The following is a 22,332-nucleotide window of genomic DNA, read 5'->3' on the forward strand; positions in this document are numbered from 1 at the left end:
TCAATATCCACATACAGGTTCTCTTGACCCACCAAAACTAAAGTCCTACTCCCTCAACTCACTCAGTACCCATTCCACTAATTCTCCCAGGAGAAGCCTGTTAAAATACGATGCCATGGATGATGCCCTTAAGATCTAACAGTGATCTAACTTAATTGTCTAAGTGTTCACTTGAAAGAAAAATCCAAAAACAAACCCTATAAAGTATTATTTAATCTCAAAATGTTTTTCCATTTGCTCTAGCTGTAATAGTGTCTGATACCATGATTACAGGTAATTAAATTAAGAAAACTTCAGATTGCCATAAACCTTTGTAGCAGTTCTACAAAATCAAATCTGTCACCTCTGCACCAAAGCTATTACGGTATTGAGAATACACATTCAGCACTATGACCTTGTCTTGATTTGCATTTAACTAAACCACTTCATGAACATGCAGATGTGTAATGGAAAAGGGTTTGTAAAAAAGAAAAATGTACATGTAATTCCAAATGAAATTGGATATAAGCGTAGACCACACCAGACTTCACTCTGTTATCTCCTCATTGCAAGTTTCAAAAAGTCTAGTTCAGTTGTATGTCTATTTGTGTGCTTCATCTCATCTTCATCAGCGTTGAAAGCAGTGGGTTTGGTTGTTTTTTATCTTCTCCCAAGTATTAGTTCATTTCAGCCTCGTATAAAGGAAATCAGTCCAAAGGCCTTTAGATTGCAAACTGAAATTCTGATTTATTTAAAAAGGAAAAAATTCTGCTACGGACCACTGAATCCCTCTCAGCTGAACAAAAACAAGAGTCAATCAAGTTATTATCTTGTTATTTTTGCCTAAGGAGCTGAGAGAAATATGTGTATGTCTTATTTAACATCTAATTGAAATCTTTTCTGGAAGATCTCTGGGAATAGAATTTATGCTCTATCAGAGAACTGCCAGTTTTCTTAAGATAGCCCACATGATTTACTCAAATGGAGACACCGCTGAAGGAAGAATCATTTTCATTCACAGCTACCACAAGTCCAAATTAAAGAGGAAAGAATGTAATGTTCAGATTAATAACTGGAGCATTGTGCTGGAGGCCACTTTGCAAAGTAATGTTGTAAATAAAACACCCTAAAATTGAGAGTTTCAAAAGTCTATTAATAGTTGGCAATTCAGTGTCTTTTTATTTAATCTCTGTGCAGATACATTGAACTAAAAGCCTTGATTCTGTCCTTCCTAACCTCTATTTCTTCATAACTCGGGGCAATCTACAGTTCTCTTGTTTAAATTATGTAAAGGGTTTTCCCCACAGATAAACACTGCTGAATATATTGCACGTTCAAGGGAAAACTGATCAGCTCAATACCCAGGTGGAAAAGATAGAAAAAATGTGTGTAGGCAGAGTACACATGAACGTAATGATGAGCTAAGATACTTGGAGAAAGAAAGGATTGTCTGGATGTAAAGGCACTGAGGTGGGAATCAGAAAACCTAGCTTCAATTCACACCTTTCCCATAGATTTCCTGTGTGACACTGGACAAGTCACTTAACCTATAGGTACGTCTACACTGGAAAAAAAACCTCAAACCTGTGGCAACGATTCTCAGAGCCCAGCTTAACGGATCCGGGCTCATGCAGCTCACACTAAGGGGCTAAACATAGCAGTGTAGATATTCCCACTCTGGAACCCTGGCTCTGAAACCCAGAGAGAAGGGTGGATCTCAGAAGCCAAGCTCCAATTCGAGAGGGAACATCTGCAATGCTATTTTTAGCACTGTAGCAAGAGCCACGCGACCTTGAGTCAGGTGACCTCGGCTATCAGACTTGCTGCCGCAGGGGGGGTTTGCAGCATAGACACAGGGCATTTTCTTTCTCTCACCCTTTGTCTGTCTTGTCTTGAGACTAGAGGTTCTTTGAGGCAAGCTCTTGCTTTTACTATGGGTATGTACAGCACTTAACACGATGGGACCCTGATCTTGGTACAATACTATGGGTAAAATTGTGAACCTATTGAAATCAGTGGGAGTTTTGCTCCTGACTTCAGTGAGGACAGGATTTTATCTTGCAGGTGCTACCATAATACAAATAATAATAACAATTAATAATGACACAGTGATTGGCACTATATAAATACTTTAACTGGAGAGATAGGTGATGAGGGAAGAAAGGATATATGTATCATGGAATGGAAAGTTTATGTTCATCTAGAGAACACTGGGGGGAAGAGAGCAAGAAAGGAGGGAACTGGGGAAGCAGAAATGAATACACGGGGTGGAGAAAAAGGATGGCGGAGTTGAAGGAAAGACATGAGTTAGGTGTCGAGAAAGGGATGGCTGTCTGGGCTAGGGATATGAGTATTCTAGGGTAATGGACTCAAATCCTGCAGTAACACTGTCACAAGCTGCAGTTTGTGACAGCATTCATACAGCACATGGTACTTTTACTATAAGGAGAAGCACACATGCCTAAAACCACTAGAGAAAGTAGAAGCTAAGTTGCTAGCCAAAATGAACAAGATACTGAATCGCTCATCCTTGTTCTCATTGCATCCGAGAGAGGGATAATTTTCAGGAAGATGAGCATCTCTTTAACAATTAGGCACACTTGCATGTAATTTCCCCTCAGTAAACACATTAACTATGGCCATTTGATGAAAACTACACGTTCTCCCAAATCCCTCACACAGTATGTCAGGGACATGAACTCTCCTTCAGCATCCTGTAGCATACTAGTGGTTTGGAGTATTTTTAGGGGGTGGGGCATAGAAAAGCCGAATCCCAGTAACACAGCATAGATGGCCATTATTTTATTGCCCTCCTCCAACAGCTGTTTTGATTGGCTGGGACATGTTTGGGTTGAAAGAAGGGATGGAGATGATTTTGTGCTCTTTTGAGCCTCTGGAAATAATCTTCTCCCATGTCCCATGGCAGGTTCCCTGCCCTGAAGAGCTTAGGACTTGTTTATCAAGGTATTGAGCACTCACATCACCCATTGACTTCAATTGGAATTGTGGGAGCTCAGCAACTCTGAAAATTAGCCCCTAACTATATTGTCTAAGTGGATGGCCATAAACACTTGTATAATTTAAGGTAGGAACTAGCTTCATTTTGTATCTGGAAAACCATTGAGCATGTTGGCACACCTTCACACCCTTCCATTGTCCCCTATAACACTCCGTTTATTTTATGGATAGTAAAACCTCAGAGTTAGAACACATCAGGAATGAAGGTTGTTTGTAACTCTGAAATGTTCGTAACTCTGAATAAAATGTTATAGTTCTTTCAAAGTTTACAACTGAACATTGCCTTAATACAGCTTTGAAATTTTACTATGCAGAAGAAAAATGTTGCTTTTTCTTTTTTTAAAATAGTTTACTTTTAACACGGCACTGTACTGTATTTGTTTGGGGGGGGCGGCAGCGGTCTCTGCTGCTGCCTGATTGTGTACTTCTGGTTCCGAATGAGGTGTGTCAGTTCATAACTCTGGTGTTCATAACTCCAAGGTTCTACTGTATGATCAAACTGCTCCTCTCATAGAAATAAATGCTGCAGTGAATGGGATTTTCATCCACTTCTCACAAGTTGTAGCTTCCAGTATCATGAGCACTCATTTGTTAACACGTGAGATTTTTGCAACCCCCTTCTTCTTTATGTCCCCATACATTAATCTCCTGGGATATGCGTTTCAATATGTCATAGTATTTTTGTGTAAAAAAAGTATATTTCTAAATGTATAAAGATGGAGGTTAACTACCATGTTATATGTCATTCAGAGGTTTTTGTTTTAATCACAGAACCATATGCGTTAGAACTGGAAAAGACCTATTAGAGCATCTAGTCCATCTCCCTGCAGAATTGTTAATGGTGTATTTTCTAGTATTGATTGCAAAGAATCAAATACATTTGAGCTCAGCAGGCAAAACTGCATATGCAATGCAGGAGCAACAATCCTGCATTAGTCAAACATCTTTATCATCTTGATTTAAGCCTCATAGGATATCAATAACCAAATGAAACTAGCAAAGCTGCCTGATTTTAGCCAGAAGCAATCTTAACATTTCAGCGTCTATTATAATGATTAACCAAAAAAAACCCCAAAACAAAACAAAACAAAAACACACCACCACCAAACCACCTCTGCAACAGAAAAATTCCTTATTCTAAAGTTAATGTTCACACTGGCTGATTTGTCAGGAGGTTTAAAGACTTAAAATAAGCCTGCAAGCATTCTAGACCTACATTTCTGATTTGAGTGGGGCTGAAATTCTGAGAGAAAGGGGCAATTTAAATTAAAACATATACTGATTGCTGTCATGCCATGGTCCAGTTCTCTGCACTTCACCTGGTAGACAGTGCTAATACTGACTTGCATCTAAGTGACAATAATTTCCAAAAGATAAACTCTGTGATCAAGGTATGTTCTAGGGATTCTTTTTTGTTTTGTTTTTTTCTATTTTGTTTTATTTTTATTTTAATGTGGCATTAAAGGAATTGTTCGCTAGCTGCAATTTGGGACATGGATTTCTGCACTCACCCTAGCAAGAATTTGTATAGTGTAACACAGTCAAAGCCAACAGGAAATTACATGTTCCCTCATTTTATGTAACTTAATGTTTTGTTAAAAGGTCAGGAGCTACAAAGGTTTGCTTGAATAGCATGTAAGCTTTGCCAATTGTAAAAAAATGTATTGGCTAAAATTACAGGTAAGCAAAAAAGTGATGTATTTCACCAGCTCATTTATTATACAACAGCAGAGTGCATCACAAATCAGGAGCTGTTCCATCAAAGAGCATAATTACTTTAACTTGTTAATTTTTTTTTAATATATTTAAAAATAAATTGCTAACTCAGTTCAAGGATCACAAAGCTCCCTCTACATCCCTCTGTTCCTGCATAGAAACAGCATTAAAATCCACTCAGGAAAAAGAAAACTATGTTTAAATAAATCTGACCTCATACCTCTTGTGTTCTGCTGATTGATGGTTGTGTAATTGACAAGGTTCCAAACTCCAGATTAGTAGGCTGATCAAAGGAAGGTGTATAGCAAGTTGCTGTCTGCTCCACCTCTCCTGGAAGCACTAATGACCCTGCTGAATACAAAATACTTGACTCAATCCTTCCACTCAATGTATAATTTAGCAAAATCATACTCTAAAATCTCGCAGAGCTCAGAAACTTGGTAGCACTTGTATTATACTTTTCTCGTTGTACAAAATATAATACAGGTACTTATCTTTAGAGCAGATGCAGTCCTGAACCAAAAGCCAGATCAAAAAAATGCCTGTACTTTGGGGAAGTCAAATTGGATTTGAACTTGATGACTGGCCCCAATTTCTCAAATAAGCTAAATAAAAACCACAGATCATGGAGACCCCCAAACTCTTGGGAAGTTTAGGTCTGGATGTCCCTCTATTCAAAAGAGGAGGCAAGAGCCAGTGCAGAGGTCAGTGGACTGGGAGACAGGAAACATGGGGTCTATCCCCAACTCTGACCTGCTGGGTAACCTTTGGCAAATCACTTCACTTCAGTTTCTTCATCTGTAAACTAGATAGGACGGAGCCTGTCCCTGGAGACAGAGACTTCTTGGGGTGACTTGTGGGTGTGGTGGGGCACTTGGGAAGTTCACAAGAGAACAATGATCCAGCCACATCTCTTCATTTTCCAGTTTTGCTGACAGGAGATGAATTTATATAGTCCCATTGCTCTATTTAGGTTATGGATGTCCCAGGGAGGCCTAGCTTCATCTAGCTTCTCCTCTGAAGATTGTTTATTGCATCAAAGTCAGCAAAATTATACATAGTGGCTTTGTAAAAGGGACTCTTCTTTATTAAAGAGCTGAAGCTCATCCCCCCTAGGATCTCAAATTAGGTTCAAATCATGAGCCAGAAGATGAAAGTTGAGGAATTAAAGTTTTCACCTTTCAGCCTAACTTCTTTGTATTTTGCTCCATAAATCTTTGTATCTTAGGGGTTTGTATTGGCTCTCATTTCCATAATATTTGAACATCCTCCAGGTCAATTAGATAGGCAAAGTCTTTTGAAAGGTAGAAAGAACCTGGGTAAGGTTGCTAATAGGTGTGTGCTAAGCCTTGACATGTTCAACCACTCATAGACTTTAAGGCCACGAAACTATCATGATGATCTAGTCTGACCTCCGGCACATTGCCACAGAACCACACCCACTCACTCCTGTCATAGACCGCAACCTCTGGCTGAGTTACTGAAGTCCTCAAATCATGATTCAAAGATTTTAAGTTACAGAGACTCCACCATTTACACTAGTTTAAACCTTCAAGTGACCCATGCCTCATGCTGCAAAGGAAGCTCCTTCCATTATTCATCAATTACAAGGCCAGAAGGGATCACTGTGATCATCTAGTCTACCCTCCCACATCACACAGGCCATGGAACTTCCCAGAACATATAGTTCAGGAAAAGAGCCAACCTTAACTTTAAAATGGTGAGTGATGGAGAATGTACTATGACCCTTAGTAAATGGTTTCAGTGGTTAATTACTGTCACTATTAAAAAAGTATGCCTTATTCCCATTTGAATTTACCTAACTTCAACTTTGAGCTATTGGATCAAGTTTTACCTTTGTCTGCTACATTGAAGACCGATTATTAAATGTTTGTTCCCATGTAGGTGTACTAGATATGGCAATTTTCTGTGGGATCTTTGGGAGATCTTACTATATTAAGTATATGTATCATTTTGGGCCAGGGATTGTATATAATTCCATGAAGGAGGGTGACCACAGTCTTCCAGGAATTAAGAACAGCGGGGAGGAGAGTGGGCTGGTTAGACCAATTTATTCATGTTGTAACACCTGCAGAGAGGTACTACCATCTGGAGTGGCAGACAAAGAAAGGACTTTTGGATAAATAGCCGGAGTTTACTGTATCTCAGGGTCTTCTTCCTGATCCAGCAAACAGACAGAACCTTCTCCCCAGGGGGCAGGGAGCAAGTTTTAGGGAAGGGTTGAAAGGACTGACACCTGCCACAGCCCTTACTAGAATTGGGGATGATCTCTGGTAAACTTATTAGCATGCATGTAGGTATTTTTGTGGTTTGTATTATTTTCTCTGCAATGCTTTTATATTAAGAATAACTGTGTTTGCTTGTGTGCTCTCTGAAGACAAAGCAAAGTGCAGCGCTGGTCAGTCTAGGCAGTCTGGCTTGCTGGAGAATTCACAACGAAGGCAGGGAACCAAGCAGCCTAGAAAAACTCTGGTCAGGAGGGAGACAGACATGGTCTCCACCCAAGAGACATGATACCTGTGAGCTGGAAACCTAAAAGTTGGTGCCCTTGCTGGATTATGGAGGGGAGATACAGTTGAATTTGTCCTGAACTGTGACAATAGGTACTTATAGACAGTAATCAAGTCAACCTTTGACCTTTTCCTTGTTAAATAGACTAAGCTCCTTGAGTCTATCACTGTAAATCTTGTTTTCTAATTCTTTAATCATTCTCATGATCCTTCTCTGAAATCTCGCCAATTTAGCAACATCCTTGAATTGTGGACACCGCAACTGGACATAGTATTCAGTAGCAAATACCGTGGTACTAGTAACCGTTAATGCCAAATACAGTGGTAAAATAACCTCTCTATTCCTACTTGAGCTTCCCCTGTTTATGCATCCAAGGATCACATTAGCCCTTTTGGCCACAGCATCACACTGGGAGCTTGTGTTCAGCTGATTGAGGGGCCTGATGGCTAAATCTTTTTCAGAGTCACTGCTTCCCAAGATGCAATCCCCCCACCCCATTCTGTAAGAATGGCCTATATTCTTTGTTCCTAGATGTATACACTTACATTTAGCTATATTTTTGTGTAGGACCAAGAACCATTCCCTGCCGGACCTCACTAGAACACACCCATTCATTTATGACTCATAGGGATCAAAATTATTCCTTTGCTACAGAAGGAAGAAGTGGGCCAACATCTAAATATAGTGGAATCTCTCCCAACTTGTTTCAAATTCACTTGCTCAATGTACTTATTGCAGGAGGTTTGCCTGAGCATTCCCTCCTGATGTAAATCGTTGATCATTTCTGTATAAAGAACAAATATGTCACTGTTTATTCCCAATAGACCAATTTGTGGAGGGGAGGGGTACCCCCATAATGAAACCATCTGGCAAAATCTCCAAAAGACAACACTTAAAAATTAGGACAACAGAAGGAAATGTATTTTTGCTTTTAGCAAGAAGTGCTTTGTCATACTCAGGATGTCAGTCCTAATTTTTTAAAGCTTGTTAGCAATGCAAACAATGTTTCAGATTTCTTTCAATCCATAAGAATGTGGTAATCAACCTTTGTTTGCCAGCAGACATATCAGAAATGAGCATTTTCTCTGTACCCTGGCTGTGTGACAGCAAATGAGAGCCTAATCAGTAAATGCTGCTTTCCTTGGTAAAGTTTCATCAAGAAACTCCTTTGGAGATTAAAATTAGGGAGTCTTGACAGCCTTCCTTCTCAGTGGGAGGTTCCACAGGAACTGTACAGTTCTGTAAGATCTAGCCAGTACCTTACAGCTGGCTTAGCCCAATGCTATAGCACTAGTGGAAGATGATGATCCTAATTAAGCTGCTAATTACATTGTCACTGGTGGTGATTAATTAGCAACAGGATTGCCTTGGACGCTGCCGATGACATCATATAGATAGAGATAATTGAGAAGGAACTGATATCAGAAAAGCAAGATGGATTTGGAATGCACCTTTCTTAATACTATGGAGAATCACCTTCCTGGATGAGGTGGTTGCGAAATCCTGGGATTCTAGTAACATACAACACAGCATAGCAGGGCAGATTCAGAAACTGAGCAATTCTCTTATCTTTAGTCTTTGGTGTTATGATGGATCAGCAGCAAGTGGTTGCTAAATCAGTGAACACTGTTAAATAAGCCAATTTCTTAGGTAGTTATGTAGCACTGACATATTAATTAAACTTAAAAAAAAACTAATGCTAATGTTATGGATCTGGTTTGAACTCACAAGTGTGAAGAAATTCCAAGTCTTGACTGTATATCTTCATTACAACCCACCATGTCTAACTATAGTGGGCCCAAGTAGGTTACCACTTTCAGAACTCATCTGACAAAAAAAATTTGCTAGGGGGTGTCAGGAGGTTTGGTAAATAAATAGAAAGCTTAAAAGCTCATTTTTCCTATCTCCTCTGATTCTCAAGCGTCAGGTTGTCAGCCCTAAAGAGCTACCTCATGTGAAACAGTCTTGAAGTGGTGCTAAAACTAGCAGAGGCTGGGAACAACAAGCTATTCATGGATTTTTTTCCAAGTTTTAAAAAAACCTCACAGTACTTACTCTGAATCGGGTTCCCCACGCTGTTTTATTGCATGTAAATATAGGTTCAAAATGTAAACAAGAAAGCATGGATTATGCAAAATAATGGGTAATGATCCTTTTCACCCACAGAAAAACATATTAAAGTGGTTGTTAACTGATAATAGCTGGCCTGATTTTTAGAGGTACTGAGCACCCACTGCCCTCATTCGTCTTCATCTGGAGTTGTGGGTATTCAGCACCTCTGAATATCAGATCCATAGTGTCCTGTGGTCCTAAACCAGCTTAGTGCTAGGTTGTAATACCTTTACACATGTGGAATAGTTTGTTACTCTTCAATTACATTGATTCCAATGGGACTATTTGCAGAGGAAGGTACTACTCAATATGAATGTATCAAAATTAGACCATTTGGCCCCACTCGTAAAATGCTTACATCCATCCCTATTCAGCAAATTCCTTACTTAAGCACATACTTAGGTGATTTGCTGATTAGGGATGGTGCTCTGAACTGGGGCCTCAGAAAATTACTCCCTTCTGCATTTACCCTGCAGTTTCAACAGGATACTGTATTATTCTTTGCTGCTGGCCCTAAGGCCCAATACTGCAAACCCTTACTCACACAAGCAGCCCCATTGACAGGCCTCTCGTACTGGTATCATTGTATTTAAGGTCTGATCCTGCTCTCACTTAAGTCAATGATAAAACGCCCAGTTACTTAAATGGGGTAAGATCAGGCTCTAGATGAGTCAGACACTAGGTTCCCTATCCCAGTACAGTACGTGGAACATTCCCCCAGTAAATCAAAATGGTTCCTCAGAACCATTATAATTTGCACTGCCAAGAATTATTTGAAGCAGTGGCAGCTCATGCCTCATGACCTGAGAATGGCTCTTAGCAATGAAAAAATAATATTTCCATATATGTGCCCTGAATCACTTATTACAAGGAAATGTTTGTCCTAGTCACTAATTTTCCATAGAGATTTTAAAAGACAGTGAGTCCTGGGGAGTGGGACATCACAACGTGCAATAAAATTTCTTTAAATCCAAATATTATCTATTATAGCTCTTTTATTATTTCTTGGGATTATTTAAATATGTCTCTGTGTGTAGGCACCATTTTACTTTAGTTCTCTTGCACATCACCTTTAAAAGAGGTTTTGGAAGTGACAGTGACTGTCTTTTACAGAATGCTAAGTCCCAATGAGCTCATACGTGGAGGGCATTTTTACCATGAAGTCATGAACCCCTAAAAATCAGAAGGTTATATATTGAAAGCTTAAGCTTAACTTGGAGATGGTAGGTCTATGAAAAGGCCCTAAAACTGGAAGTCAGGAGGGTTCTGTTTGAAACTCTGCTAGTGACTTTGGACAAATCTCTCAAGCCCCTCTTTGTGCTTCCATTTCCCCATCAGTGAAATGGGGGAAATGAGTAAGCATTTGAGATCTACATATAAAAAGTGCAAAATAAGTGCTAAGTGGTATTATTTCTGATGCTCTTCCCCTCACCCAGCACTCAGAATCATTTTGAATTTATATTTACTTGTGTCCTTAACACATTTTGAGATTTTTATAGATGTTATGCATATAGGATTTTTTTATTTTATTTTACATTTCACTTCGAGAAGACCCAGTAATTGAGTCATTCTTGGAGCAGTGCAGAAAATGATTTGTCAACACTCTTGAAAAAGGTTAGATGTAAAATTAATCATACTGCCACAGTGTGGAAACCAAGTATTTCTCCATGTCCCATGAGAATTTATGATCCTTTGTATAGTTGCCTTAAGCTACTTACAGTCAGAGATTAAATTTAATGAGAAAGAGAGAGATTAAATGGTGTGCACCATGCACGTGCTGTCTGTATACTGTGGGTTAAAGCTCTGGTTTGGGGAATCAGATTTGCAAGGCTAACTAGTTATTATGCCAAATTCCCACAATTCAAAGACTAGTTCCAGCTTTTAGTTGCAAGACTGCTGTCTAACTAAAATAACTACAATTTATTTGTATATTGGCGATCTGATTTATAGAGACCATAGTATTTCTATGAATTCTTTTGTTCATAAGCAGCAGCTACAACCAGCCCTGAAAGGACAGGTTAGTTGGACACAGAATTTTAAAAAGGAAAGAAAAGAGTGTGATTTCCTCCAAGACACACCTGAAAAAAGCATTAGTTCACCTGGGACATTTTAACATCTGCGATCAATTATGCTTGTGTTCATTAATGTTTAAGATTTACACTTTTTACAGGTGTGTACTCTACAGTATAGAGGACAGTACCTTCATTCTCATTAGGCTTATTAGGATGGTTTTAACATACAAGATACAAACCAGTCAGTGAAGTCTAGTACTCAGAGCACTGGACCAGGAGCCCAGAAGTCCTGAATTCTATCTCAGCTTTACAACTGTCTCTACTGTTGCCACAGGCAATATACAGCTAACTTCTGTGCCTCAGTTTCCCCATCTGTAACTCTGGATGCTATTTGCCTTATTCACAGGAGATTATGAGGAATTAGTTCACATCTGTGCAGCGCTTTCAAGGCTATACTACACTGTATAAACCCTGAGTGTTGTTATGTACACTGAAGATTGCTGAGAGTTGATACGGATTACTCCTGCATTAAGGGGCAATGAAGGTTTTCTCATGGGAAAAGCCGAGGAGAGCAGCTATTGCAAACTAAATCAAGTGTCACATAAAAGGATAGTAGTTAGCTCAGTCTTAATCTGCAGTAGTGAAGGTAGACCATTACGATTATTTTATAATCACCCATAAAAACAGCAATTGCTAGATTAACTCAATATGGTTTGCATTCCTACCATAAATCTGTATTTAGGCAGGGAAAGCAGATGAGAATTTTTGGAGTTTTCAACCTTTTTAAATGCAATCTGTTTAACTTGGTGTTTTTAAATGTATGTGATTAATGCTCACAAAAATGACTGATAGTGCATCATATAGCTAGGCAAGAGTGGGAAGCTTCAGTGTAAGCTATTATACACCTTTGCCAGCGCTCTTCACTACTGACCATCATCTGTGCTATTCTAGGGCCGGACCTGCCATGAGTGAGAACTGCCAATGAGGCTGTCAGGTGATTAAAATAATTAATCATGATTAATCGTGCGATTAATCATGCTGTTAAGCAATAATGGAGTACCATTTATTTAAATATTTTTGGATGTTTTCTACATTTTCAAATGTACTGATTTCAATTACAACACAGAATACAAAGTGTTCAGTGCTCACTTTATATTTTATTTTTTATTACAAATATTTGACGGTAAAAAACAAAAGAAATAGAATTTTTCAATTCACCTAATACAAGTACTGTAGTGCAATCTCTTTACCATGAAAGTTGAACTTACAAAAGTAGAATTATGTACAAAATAAAACTGCATTCAAAAATAAAATAATGTAAAACTTTAGAGCCTACAAGTCCACCTATTCCTACTTCAGCCAATCACTCAGACAAAGTTTGGTTAAAATTTGCAGGAGACAAAGCTGCCCGCTTCTTGTTTACAATATCACCTGAAAGTGAGAAGAGGCATTCAGATGGCACTATTGTAGCCAGAGTTGCATGGTATTTACATGCCAGATGCACTAAAGATTCATATGTCCCCTCATGCTTTAACCACCATTCCAGAGGACACGTGTCCATGCTGATGATGGGTTTTCTTGATAACGATCCAAAGTAGAGCAGACCGACATATGGTCATTTTCATCACCTGAGTCAGATGCCCCCAGCAGAAGGCTGATTTTCTTTTTGGTGGTTTGAGTTCTGTAGTTTCCACATCTGACAGTTGCTATTTTAAGACTTTTGAAAGCATACTTCACATCTCGTCCCTCTCAGATTTTGGACGGCACTTCAGATTCTTAAACCTTGAGTCGAGTGCTGTAGCTATTTTTAGAAATCTCACACTGGTACCTTCTTTGCGTTTTGTCAAATCCGCAGTGGAAGTGTTTTTAAAATGAACATGTGCTGGGTCATCATCCGAGACTCCTATAACATGAAATATATGGCAGAATGCAGGTAAAACAGAACAGGAGACATACAATCCTCCCCTAAGGAGTTCAGTCACAAATTTAATTAACACATTAACACATTATTTTTTTAACAAGCATCATCAGCATGGAAGCATGTCCTCTGGAATGGTGGATGAAACATGGAAGAGGCATACGAATGTTTAGTATATCTAGCATGTAAATACCTTGCAACGACGACAAAAGTTCCATGCGAAAGCCTGTTCTCACTTTCAGATGACATATAAATAAGACGCAGGCAGCAGTAACTCCCATAAATGTAAATAAAAACGTTTGTCTTAGCGATTGGCAGAACAAGAAGTAGGACTGAGTGGATTTGTAGACTCTAAAATTTTACATTGTTTTATTTTTGAATGCAGTTATGTAACAAAAAAACTCTATATTTGTAAATTACACTTTCGCGATAAAGAGATTGCACTATAGTACTTGCATGAGATTAATTGAAAAATACAATTTTTTTATCATATTTACAGTGCAAATATTTGTAATAAAAAATAATAATATAAAGTTAACACTGTACACTTTGTATTCTGTGTTGTAATAGAAATCAATATATTTGAAAATGTAAAAAAAATCCCAAAATATTTAATAAATTTCAATTAGTATTCTAATGTTTACAAGTGCGATTAATTTTTTTTTTGAGTTAACTGTGTGAGTTAACTGCGATTAATCGACAGCCCTACTGCCAATTATTTCAGACCTATCACCTTGTCACCTGTTCTGAAATAGGAACAGGTGTTCACTATGGATTAGATTAAGATCACTTAATTCATTTCACTAGTGTTATAAACCAGATCTGAATTCAGGTTTCCAGTCAAAAAGCAGCCTAGAGAGTAAACTCACTGCACCTATGGAACCTTTAATCCTTTAACAGATATACTTAGAATTTGAGAGGTGTACTCAGACCTGAGTCCCGGAAATCTATAAAAAGAAAAATGATGGAACTAAGGATCATCACACTGAATAGAAACCTTTGCTGTCCGGGCCTAATATAGGAGAGCAATCTCATAGCCTGTGTTCTGAAATGCCAGGGGTGAAGAACAAAACATTAACTCTCTATTTTCTTTCTTCTGCGAATTAAAGCCAGACTTTGACTATTTTCCTGCAGGCTCTCTGGCTTCAATGGAAGCTCTGTACCCACAGGGACGTGAAGGGTAGTCAAGCAGTCAGAGCACTCACTGTGGACTCAGAGCCCTCCATTCAAGTCCATACTTTGCCACAGATTCTTTGCGTGATCTTAGGCAAGACACTTAAGGTATCCCTACGCTGGAATAAAAGAGCCGTTGGACAGACACAGCTGGCTTGGGGTCATTTGACTCAGGCTCACAGGACTCAGGCTGCAGGGCTAAACAATTTTTGATGTTCAGGCTTGGGATGGAGCCTGGGCTTTGCGACCCTCCTCCCTCTTGTGGCCCCAGAACTCAGGTTCCAGCCCAAACCTTAATGTCTATACACAGCAATTTTACAGCCACACGAGTCTGAGTCAGCTGGCCTGGGCCAGCCACAAGTGTTTAATTGCTGTGTGGTCAATCTGTGCCTCAGTTTCCCATCTGCACTTTCCTATTTCACAGGTGTGTTGTGAGGATAAATCTCTTAAAGACTGTGCAAGGTGCTCTGAAGCACAGTGGTAATGGTGGGTGGTAGGCGACACAAAAGTATCTAGAATATACTCTGGCAGAATTTCACCTGTAGGATTTTTTTTGAGGGGAGGAGGTTAAAATTATTATAAGTGCATGAAATATCTGCAATGAAATATTTGCAATTTTGTGGGACATGTCTCTACAAATTCAAAATGGGTCCAACTTTGTGAAATGTTAACACTATGATGAAATATTTATAGTGAACATGGGTCCACATTTGAGTGAAATTGTTTTTCCACAGTAAAAACAGACAGAACTTCAGGATTCTGCATCTCTTGGTAGCCTTGTTGAAAAATTTTGCAAGAATAAGAATGATTAAAATAAAAATGTGGACAAAAATTCAGGAACAGTTATCAAAAAATACCATTCACCAGGAGCCAGAATAATAAATCTTAGGCTGTTACTTGTACTGAACTGCTCACAACCTTGGATAAAGAAATTATTTCAATATTCTCTTCCAGAGTGAAGGCATGAGTTATTTTTTCCTAACCACAGCCTGATTCAGAATCTAAAGAGGAAGGAAAATGCATACATTTTGAGTTAGAGACAGAGAGCAAGCACAAGAGTGAAAGAAAAGAAACATACCACTATATGTCCCTTGACCGAATTCATCATCTGTGTCAAAATCTTCCAACTCCAAGTAATTGTCCACCTGTAAAAAGACCCAAAACCAAAAGATTGAACAAATAAAATTAAATCTATTCTTTCCATTGTTCTCACTACAACTTGGAGCAAAGCAAAAATTATGACTGTTAACATCAGTTTCTCGGTTCCCTTTGTAGCTTTTACAGGAGTTTGAAAGTTTATTAAAATTATTATTATTATTATTATTATTATTATTATTATTAGAAAGAAAGAAATGTTTGGTATACTTCCTGTATTTTTAAAAGTAGTTAAAGAAACATTGACAAACAGTTTTGTATCAACTTTAGGTTTTGGGGAGGAGAAAAATAGATTTCATAAATTCTACTATGCCTAATTTGAATAGCAATGTTTTCATAACTTACAATAATGTAAAAACATTTTTCTTTGTAAATGGAATAAGAGACAAATGTTACTCTGCAGTCTTGGGAATCCACTGCCTGAGACCCAGAAAGTGAAACTGACTCTAAACAAAAGAGAAACTGACCATTATAGTTTCATTTTTCAAGTGGTTTAAGTGAAAAAAGCAAAGAAACAACTTACTTGAATTTTTTTCAGACTTAAATCAGGAGGGTTTTTGTTATTTTTTTTAGCCTTAACAATGGTAGTTTAAAAATGTCTTAGGCGTATTTAAAGTGTTTTGTAAGAATATTGCTTTATCATTAAAATTCTCCACGGGTGCATAGTGGGAGAGGGCACAAAGATTCTCCCCACAAGCGTTGCCTACATAAGGCTTGACAAAATTTCACTCACTAAGTTCACCCTCTGTGCTGATGGGTGTAGAGGGCCAGAAAAAGTCCTCTGTCCCAATGAGACCTTCTTAACAATTCAAAATAGAATTCCCTCCTAAGTGCCTATAAATGATAAAATGAGTTCATTGATTAAATACATAACATATACAAGAGAAATGACAAGAAACTTTTCCTCCTTGGGCTTGGAACTTGCTTTTCTTAGAGTAAAGATGTAGAAAACTATGCTAATAAACAACGTGCCTATCTGCAACTCTGAACATATGAACAGTCTAGTCTCTACACACACATTACAAAAAAATCTCAAAGTGACTCAACCTCATGCTAAAAAACTGAGACCTTCCCCACCCATTCCACTCAACCAAGCCCTTTTAGAAAAAGCCTGGAAAAATGGATTGCCCTGGCAACATGGGATGAATGTCAATGAATCTGAGCTCAGTAGGAGCAAAGTGGGGAGTAACTTTCACAGTCGAAACCATACATTGGGAATGCCTTTCCCCCAACTCGCAGACAAACATATTCAGGGATTGTCAGGTAGAGCATCTCAACTGACCTCAGGTCTTAGGTTAAAAGAAGGGAGGAGACGCAATCCCGAATGGGATTTGTAGGTCAAAATGAGCATCTTGAACTACAACTGGAAGTGAACTGGTAACCAGAGTAAACACCGGAGCACAGCTGTACTATTCTCCTTTGAAGTAGCATTGCTGAGTTGGAGAGTTGCCACATATTGCACTGAGTTTACAGCACAGAACCACAGAGAAATTAGAGATGCAAAAGGTTAAATTATCTCATCCAGTTCAAGACCGATCCCTCCAACCAGCCCCTTGCAATTTAAGCCCTTACAAAGAGGACACTTTTACATCATATTAAAGGTACAAACTTATTAACAGAAAAAAACTGGTCAGATGGTGCTGCTAGAGTTCTTCCTTCCCTCAGAATGATCGTGGAAGCAAACATTGTATTTCCAGACACTTTTCCCATCCCAAGTAAAATAATTTGTAAATCAGTGCATGAGACAGAGATTAGATGTGTTCTGCTTATAATTCCTACCCTGAAGAGCACTGAAGCAAATCTTACCTTCACTCTTCTTGCCAGACTGAGGTCACCTTGGTTAGAGCAGCCAATTTTCCAGCTTTCACCCATCATTATCTGCAGACATATTTACGTGCATTAAAATGAAGCAAGAATACAGATCACATTCAAAGGTCCCACTGATTTACATTTGCAAAAGGGCTGCATGTTTGGGTCCTTTAAAATGTATGTGGAATAAAAAAAAAAAAGAGTGAATGAAATGGTTTCTGAACAGAGGTTAGGGAATAGCATCATAAATATATCCAAACTAGGTCCAATGGAGAAACACAATGAGCAATCAAAATAAGCACAACACCAGTGTTTAGAACAGAAGCAATATTTTCAATGGCAGTTGTTCTCTCTGTTCTTTTCCCAAAGGCAGGTGTAAAGGTTACAGCAGCCATTTCATTGCATTATGAATGCTTTTTGCTATTACTGGAGCAATGTTCCCAGTGCATCCAGTTATTACTGGATTTGTTTTTTAAACTACTACTATGATAAAAATGTGCAATCGTGCCTGAAACTTTTGTTCTATAGCAACAACGATAAATATTAGGCTATTCTATTAACTAAGAAATAGCGGAGGTCTCATCATGCTTTACAAGGCACAAAGCCAGTTCCCAAGTGGCTAAGACAAGAGACCGAAAGGCAGTTTAGGCAAAGATGGAACCATATTCTTGATGAGAGAAACAGCACAAAGTTTCTGTTATCAGTAGTATTATACAAGGGTCTGAAAGGCTGTGATTCTTTTAAAACTCCTATCTGAGTTTCATTCACACAGGACTATGATCCCTGCAGAAGCCTGACCATCCCTGTATATTACAGCTGCTCTACAGGTAGAGCAAATGGCTGGCGTGTTCCCCTCAAGTGCCTCATGTTCCCTGCCTCCCACACCTTATATAGGATTCTACAGAATCTGCTTCAGATCAGATATTGCCTTCAGTCACTACCACTCAGCCAGTGCATCTCCTCTACTTCACCCTCTAAGGGCATTTAGAGCCAGAAGAGAGCCTCTTCCTCTCCATGCATGAATATTTTTGCCTGTCTTCTCTTTAATTTAATGTTTGCCTCTGTGGACTGATGCCAGTCTCGTTACCTGGTCTTCATCCACAGTCTGTGATGAGAGAGACACTGATGGCTCTTTGTTTCTTACAGGAGAGACATTCTGTTTATTTCTGTTTGACAACTCAAGCATTGAAAATGTATTTTCTATGGAATTCATTTCAGATACTCGGCTTTTCATTTTCACCTCTTCTGCAGGGAGAAATCATAGTGCATTAGAAAACATAATACACCCTCCAAGAAAAAAGAAAGATGCATAACAAATGCACATTGTATCTTGTTGGAACAAGCGTTATTACTATAACTGCTTCTTTTGTCTATTCAATGTCATTTTCCATTCATACTCGGAGCTTAAGATACATGCATTTTGTGGCATGTATTGCATGGTCTTTTTCATAAAATTGAATAAACATTTTGTATATGTAAAACACAGTAAGTTCCTTTTGCCCTTGTTCTTCAAGTACTCACTGCTATCATGCAGTCTCATATGTTGTACAGAAAACTAGATAAAAATAACACAATGAATGAAAAACAGAAAGACAAAAGCCCAGTTCCTAATGAAGGTTGCTACTCTGTTCTTCATTTAAACACTTTGGGGTACTTATTCACAGGTTGGCCACCATGTATATGCTGTGCAAAATGGCATGCACTTGTGCACGTGCCCTCACTTGACAAGTAAACACCAGTGCAGATAGAACCAGAATCTTCTGTGATACCAGTGAAATCTGGAGTAACTGCATTTAACAGAGTTATGTCAGATTTACATCAATATAACTCCGACCAGAATGTGACTCCTGCTCCTCAACACCAGAACACAGTCCAGCAACTATATGTCTACTTTCAATAATCTAACACATTTACATGCACAACTGTGGAAGCTGTATTCACAAAATTCCACTGGCCATTTCTCATGCTGCTCCCTGCACCCAGAAAGCTATCTCCCACACAATATACTAAGTCTGTGGTTCTCAAACTAGGGCTCCATTGGCCTGGAGCAGCAAACCGCAGCCAGTGGGAGCCGCGATCAGCCAAACCTGAGGACGCGGCAGGTAAACAAACCGATCCAGCCCGCCAGAGGCTTTCCCTGAACAAACAGCGATCCTAGTTTGAGAACCACTGTACTAAGTAACTTCCCTCTCCTCCTTCATATTCCTATACTGTGGGAGCATCTTCTTGCCATACAAGATAGGAGTAATTCTCGTACCTCCTACCTCCTATCTCCTCCTCTAGCATGAAGGCCAGGTCAAGCTTCTACCCTAATGTATGTGTCTGGAAGAATCCCATGGTGGCTAGAGAAGAAATATGGCACTGAGATTTCTTCGTCAGTGTCATTGCTACTGTGGGTGTTTGAAGTCTCCCAGGACAACAGGATTGGGGAACTTAAGCACTTTTATGGACAATGTTTCTGCTAGCTCTGCTTGTCTAGGTCCTAGGACATACAGACAAGAGATTCTGGGGTGGGCTTGTAGCCTACTGTAACCCACACTGCAGCAGCTGGCAGGAAGGAGGCAGGAGGCAAATGCTATAACTGGATAATTGGGGTACAATGTGGAGGGGCCCCAGTGACATATCTCAGGGACTGAGATCTGGCCACAGCAATCTACAAGCCCTCTCATAAAAGAACAGACTAGAAGAGACACCATAGGTATTATGTGAACCCCATGGGACAAGGTTAGCATTCTACTCTGTATTGGACACCCATCTAAAGGCTAAATTGGGAATTACTATATTCATTCCTGTCTGTATGCAACTAAGCTGTTGTACTAGTTTATCTGCATCCTTTCCTTCTTGGTAGCCCTAGTAAGGAATCCTCTCATTTGAGACATGCATGAGTGCTTATTGGGATCCCTCCAAGATAGCTTACAGGGCAGAGTGCAGATCACCCTCTGCACTGTCATGTTCCTGTTTTGGTTTTCCAAAGCATTCCTGAAAACCCACTGGATGGGGGCAATTACACTAGGAAACACTTGCTGTTTGTCAGACAACTGTCAGTAGGATGCCAGTATTGGTCTTGTTCCTGAGTGCAAAGATTAAGTGGATGCATTCAAACAAGGTTAGTTCTCTTGGAGGACTTCTCTGGCACTGAAGGTTAGATTAGAATAGTACGGCTACTCTGACGTCTAGGATGAATTTTCAAAAGTACTCAGTACTGGCCTCACTCTGAACCCACTGAAGTTTTACCCCAATGGGGAAGATTTTCAAAGACACAAATAACTTTCATTAGTAGATGGGTGACACCTAACAGCCCTTTGTGTCTTTGAAAATCTCCCCAACTTCAATAGAAGCAGAGTTAGGACAACTGTGAGTGCTTCTGAAAATACCAGTATCTGTGGTGCACCTGCTGAGATAGGACTTAGATAGAAGTGCCACCTAACCAGATTTCAGCAATGTAAGCTCAATCTAGGCATTCCTGACCGATCAGGACATGTTTAATAACTGGCTTATTGATTACTGACCGAGCATTGAACAATAGGAGGGTTTTCTCCCTGCAGCACTATAAAAAATATTTTGTTGGATGCCAAGAGGAAAATAGTAAAGTGTGACTTTGCCTTTTTCTATAAAAAAAAATTACATTGTGAATTATTAAATGGCTTTAGAACAACAGGCACAAATGAATGTCTTACTTCATGCCAAGAGCAAACCTATGCTCATAATGCATAATAAATGCACAAGTCTATCTGCCTTATTTTTAATTTGAAAATTACATTTTCTAATAACAAGACACAATCTGCAATGCATTTCTAAGGCATGATTACATGTCTCATGCATTTAAAGTCACTCATGCATTATAACACCGCTCAATGTACAATGTGGATGGAGCATTTTCCAAGAATTTAATGACAGTCTCAGGATTAGTATACTCAGAAATCAACTTTCCCAGTTAATTATTAATCCCCAGGGTCACCTCTGTGCTCCAGTCATTATTGTATACAAATCATGACAATACTATGGCCACAGCCCTGCAGTCCTCACTCACATAAGTAAAGGCTGCAGTAGTAGGCCTATATTACTAGGAATTAATGAAGTAAGATGCACTTTACAGGTCAGAGTAAAATAACAGAAAGGTTTCTCTCTCCGCTAATATATGGCTCAAGATTCTCTGAGCCTTTCCTATCTCCTAGATATCCCACTTGAACACTGGACTTTGCACTGCTTTTTTACAACTCCACAAGCTTCTTTTTTAAAAGAAGACAAATGAAAATGACACAAGGGCATTCACCACTTATTCCCCTCACCACCATCCCTTTTTTCAAGCCAACGAAACAACTTTGTATCTCACTAGAAGCAGTACCAGCTCCAGGGTTTTTGCTGCCCCAAGCAGCAAAAAGAAAAAACAAAAAAAGCCGTGATCGCGATCTGCAGTTCTACCGCTGCTGCTTCAGTCTTTGGTAGCAATTCAGTGGCAGGTCCTTCACCCCAAGGGGGAGTGAGGGACCCGCCGCCGAACTGCCGCCAAAGACCTGGACGTGCTGCCCTTCACAGTTGGCCACCTCAAGCAACTGCTTGCTCGGCTGGTGCCTGGAGCTAGCCCTGACTAGAAGACCTCTCCTAAATACCCTACAGATGAGATGGTTGGTTTCTGTCTGAAGGTGTCATAAACAGATAGCTAAGGGTTAATGTTCTTTTACCTGGAAAGGAGTAACCTGAAACACCTGACCAGAGGACCAATCAGGAAACAAGACTTTTTCAAATCTGGGGGTAGGGAAGTTTGTGTGTGAGTCCTTTGTTCTTGGTCTTCTGCCTGTACTCTCTCGGCTATGAGAGGATTTTTCTGCCTCCTGCTTTTCTAATCTTCTGTTTCCCAGTTGTAAGTACAAAAGATAAGATAGTGATTTATAGGGTTTTTATTTTGTA

General features: G+C 39.3%; 1 protein-coding gene across 8 annotated transcripts in view; it reads right to left on the reverse strand.

Annotated features, from left to right (window-relative positions):
* The window catches only part of C4H11orf74 (chromosome 4 C11orf74 homolog), a 55,192-nt gene that overhangs the window by 4,641 nt on the left and 28,219 nt on the right, over window positions 1-22,332 (reverse strand). For 7 of the 8 annotated variants that reach the window (XM_030560014.1, XM_030560016.1, XM_030560012.1 and 4 more), the window contains 4 exons: window positions 18,512-18,669; window positions 17,422-17,493; window positions 15,539-15,605; window positions 4,934-5,064 (listed from right to left, as the gene is read on the reverse strand). In XM_030560014.1, the coding sequence (XP_030415874.1) occupies window positions 4,934-5,064; window positions 15,539-15,605; window positions 17,422-17,493; window positions 18,512-18,669 (428 nt within the window). The remainder of the gene's footprint in view (window positions 1-4,933; window positions 5,065-15,538; window positions 15,606-17,421; window positions 17,494-18,511; window positions 18,670-22,332) is intronic. The other variant, XM_030560020.1, reaches the window with a different exon arrangement.

The sequence above is a fragment of the Gopherus evgoodei genome, chromosome 4 (assembly GCF_007399415.2).
Source record: "Gopherus evgoodei ecotype Sinaloan lineage chromosome 4, rGopEvg1_v1.p, whole genome shotgun sequence".
NCBI lineage: Eukaryota > Metazoa > Chordata > Testudines > Testudinidae > Gopherus > Gopherus evgoodei.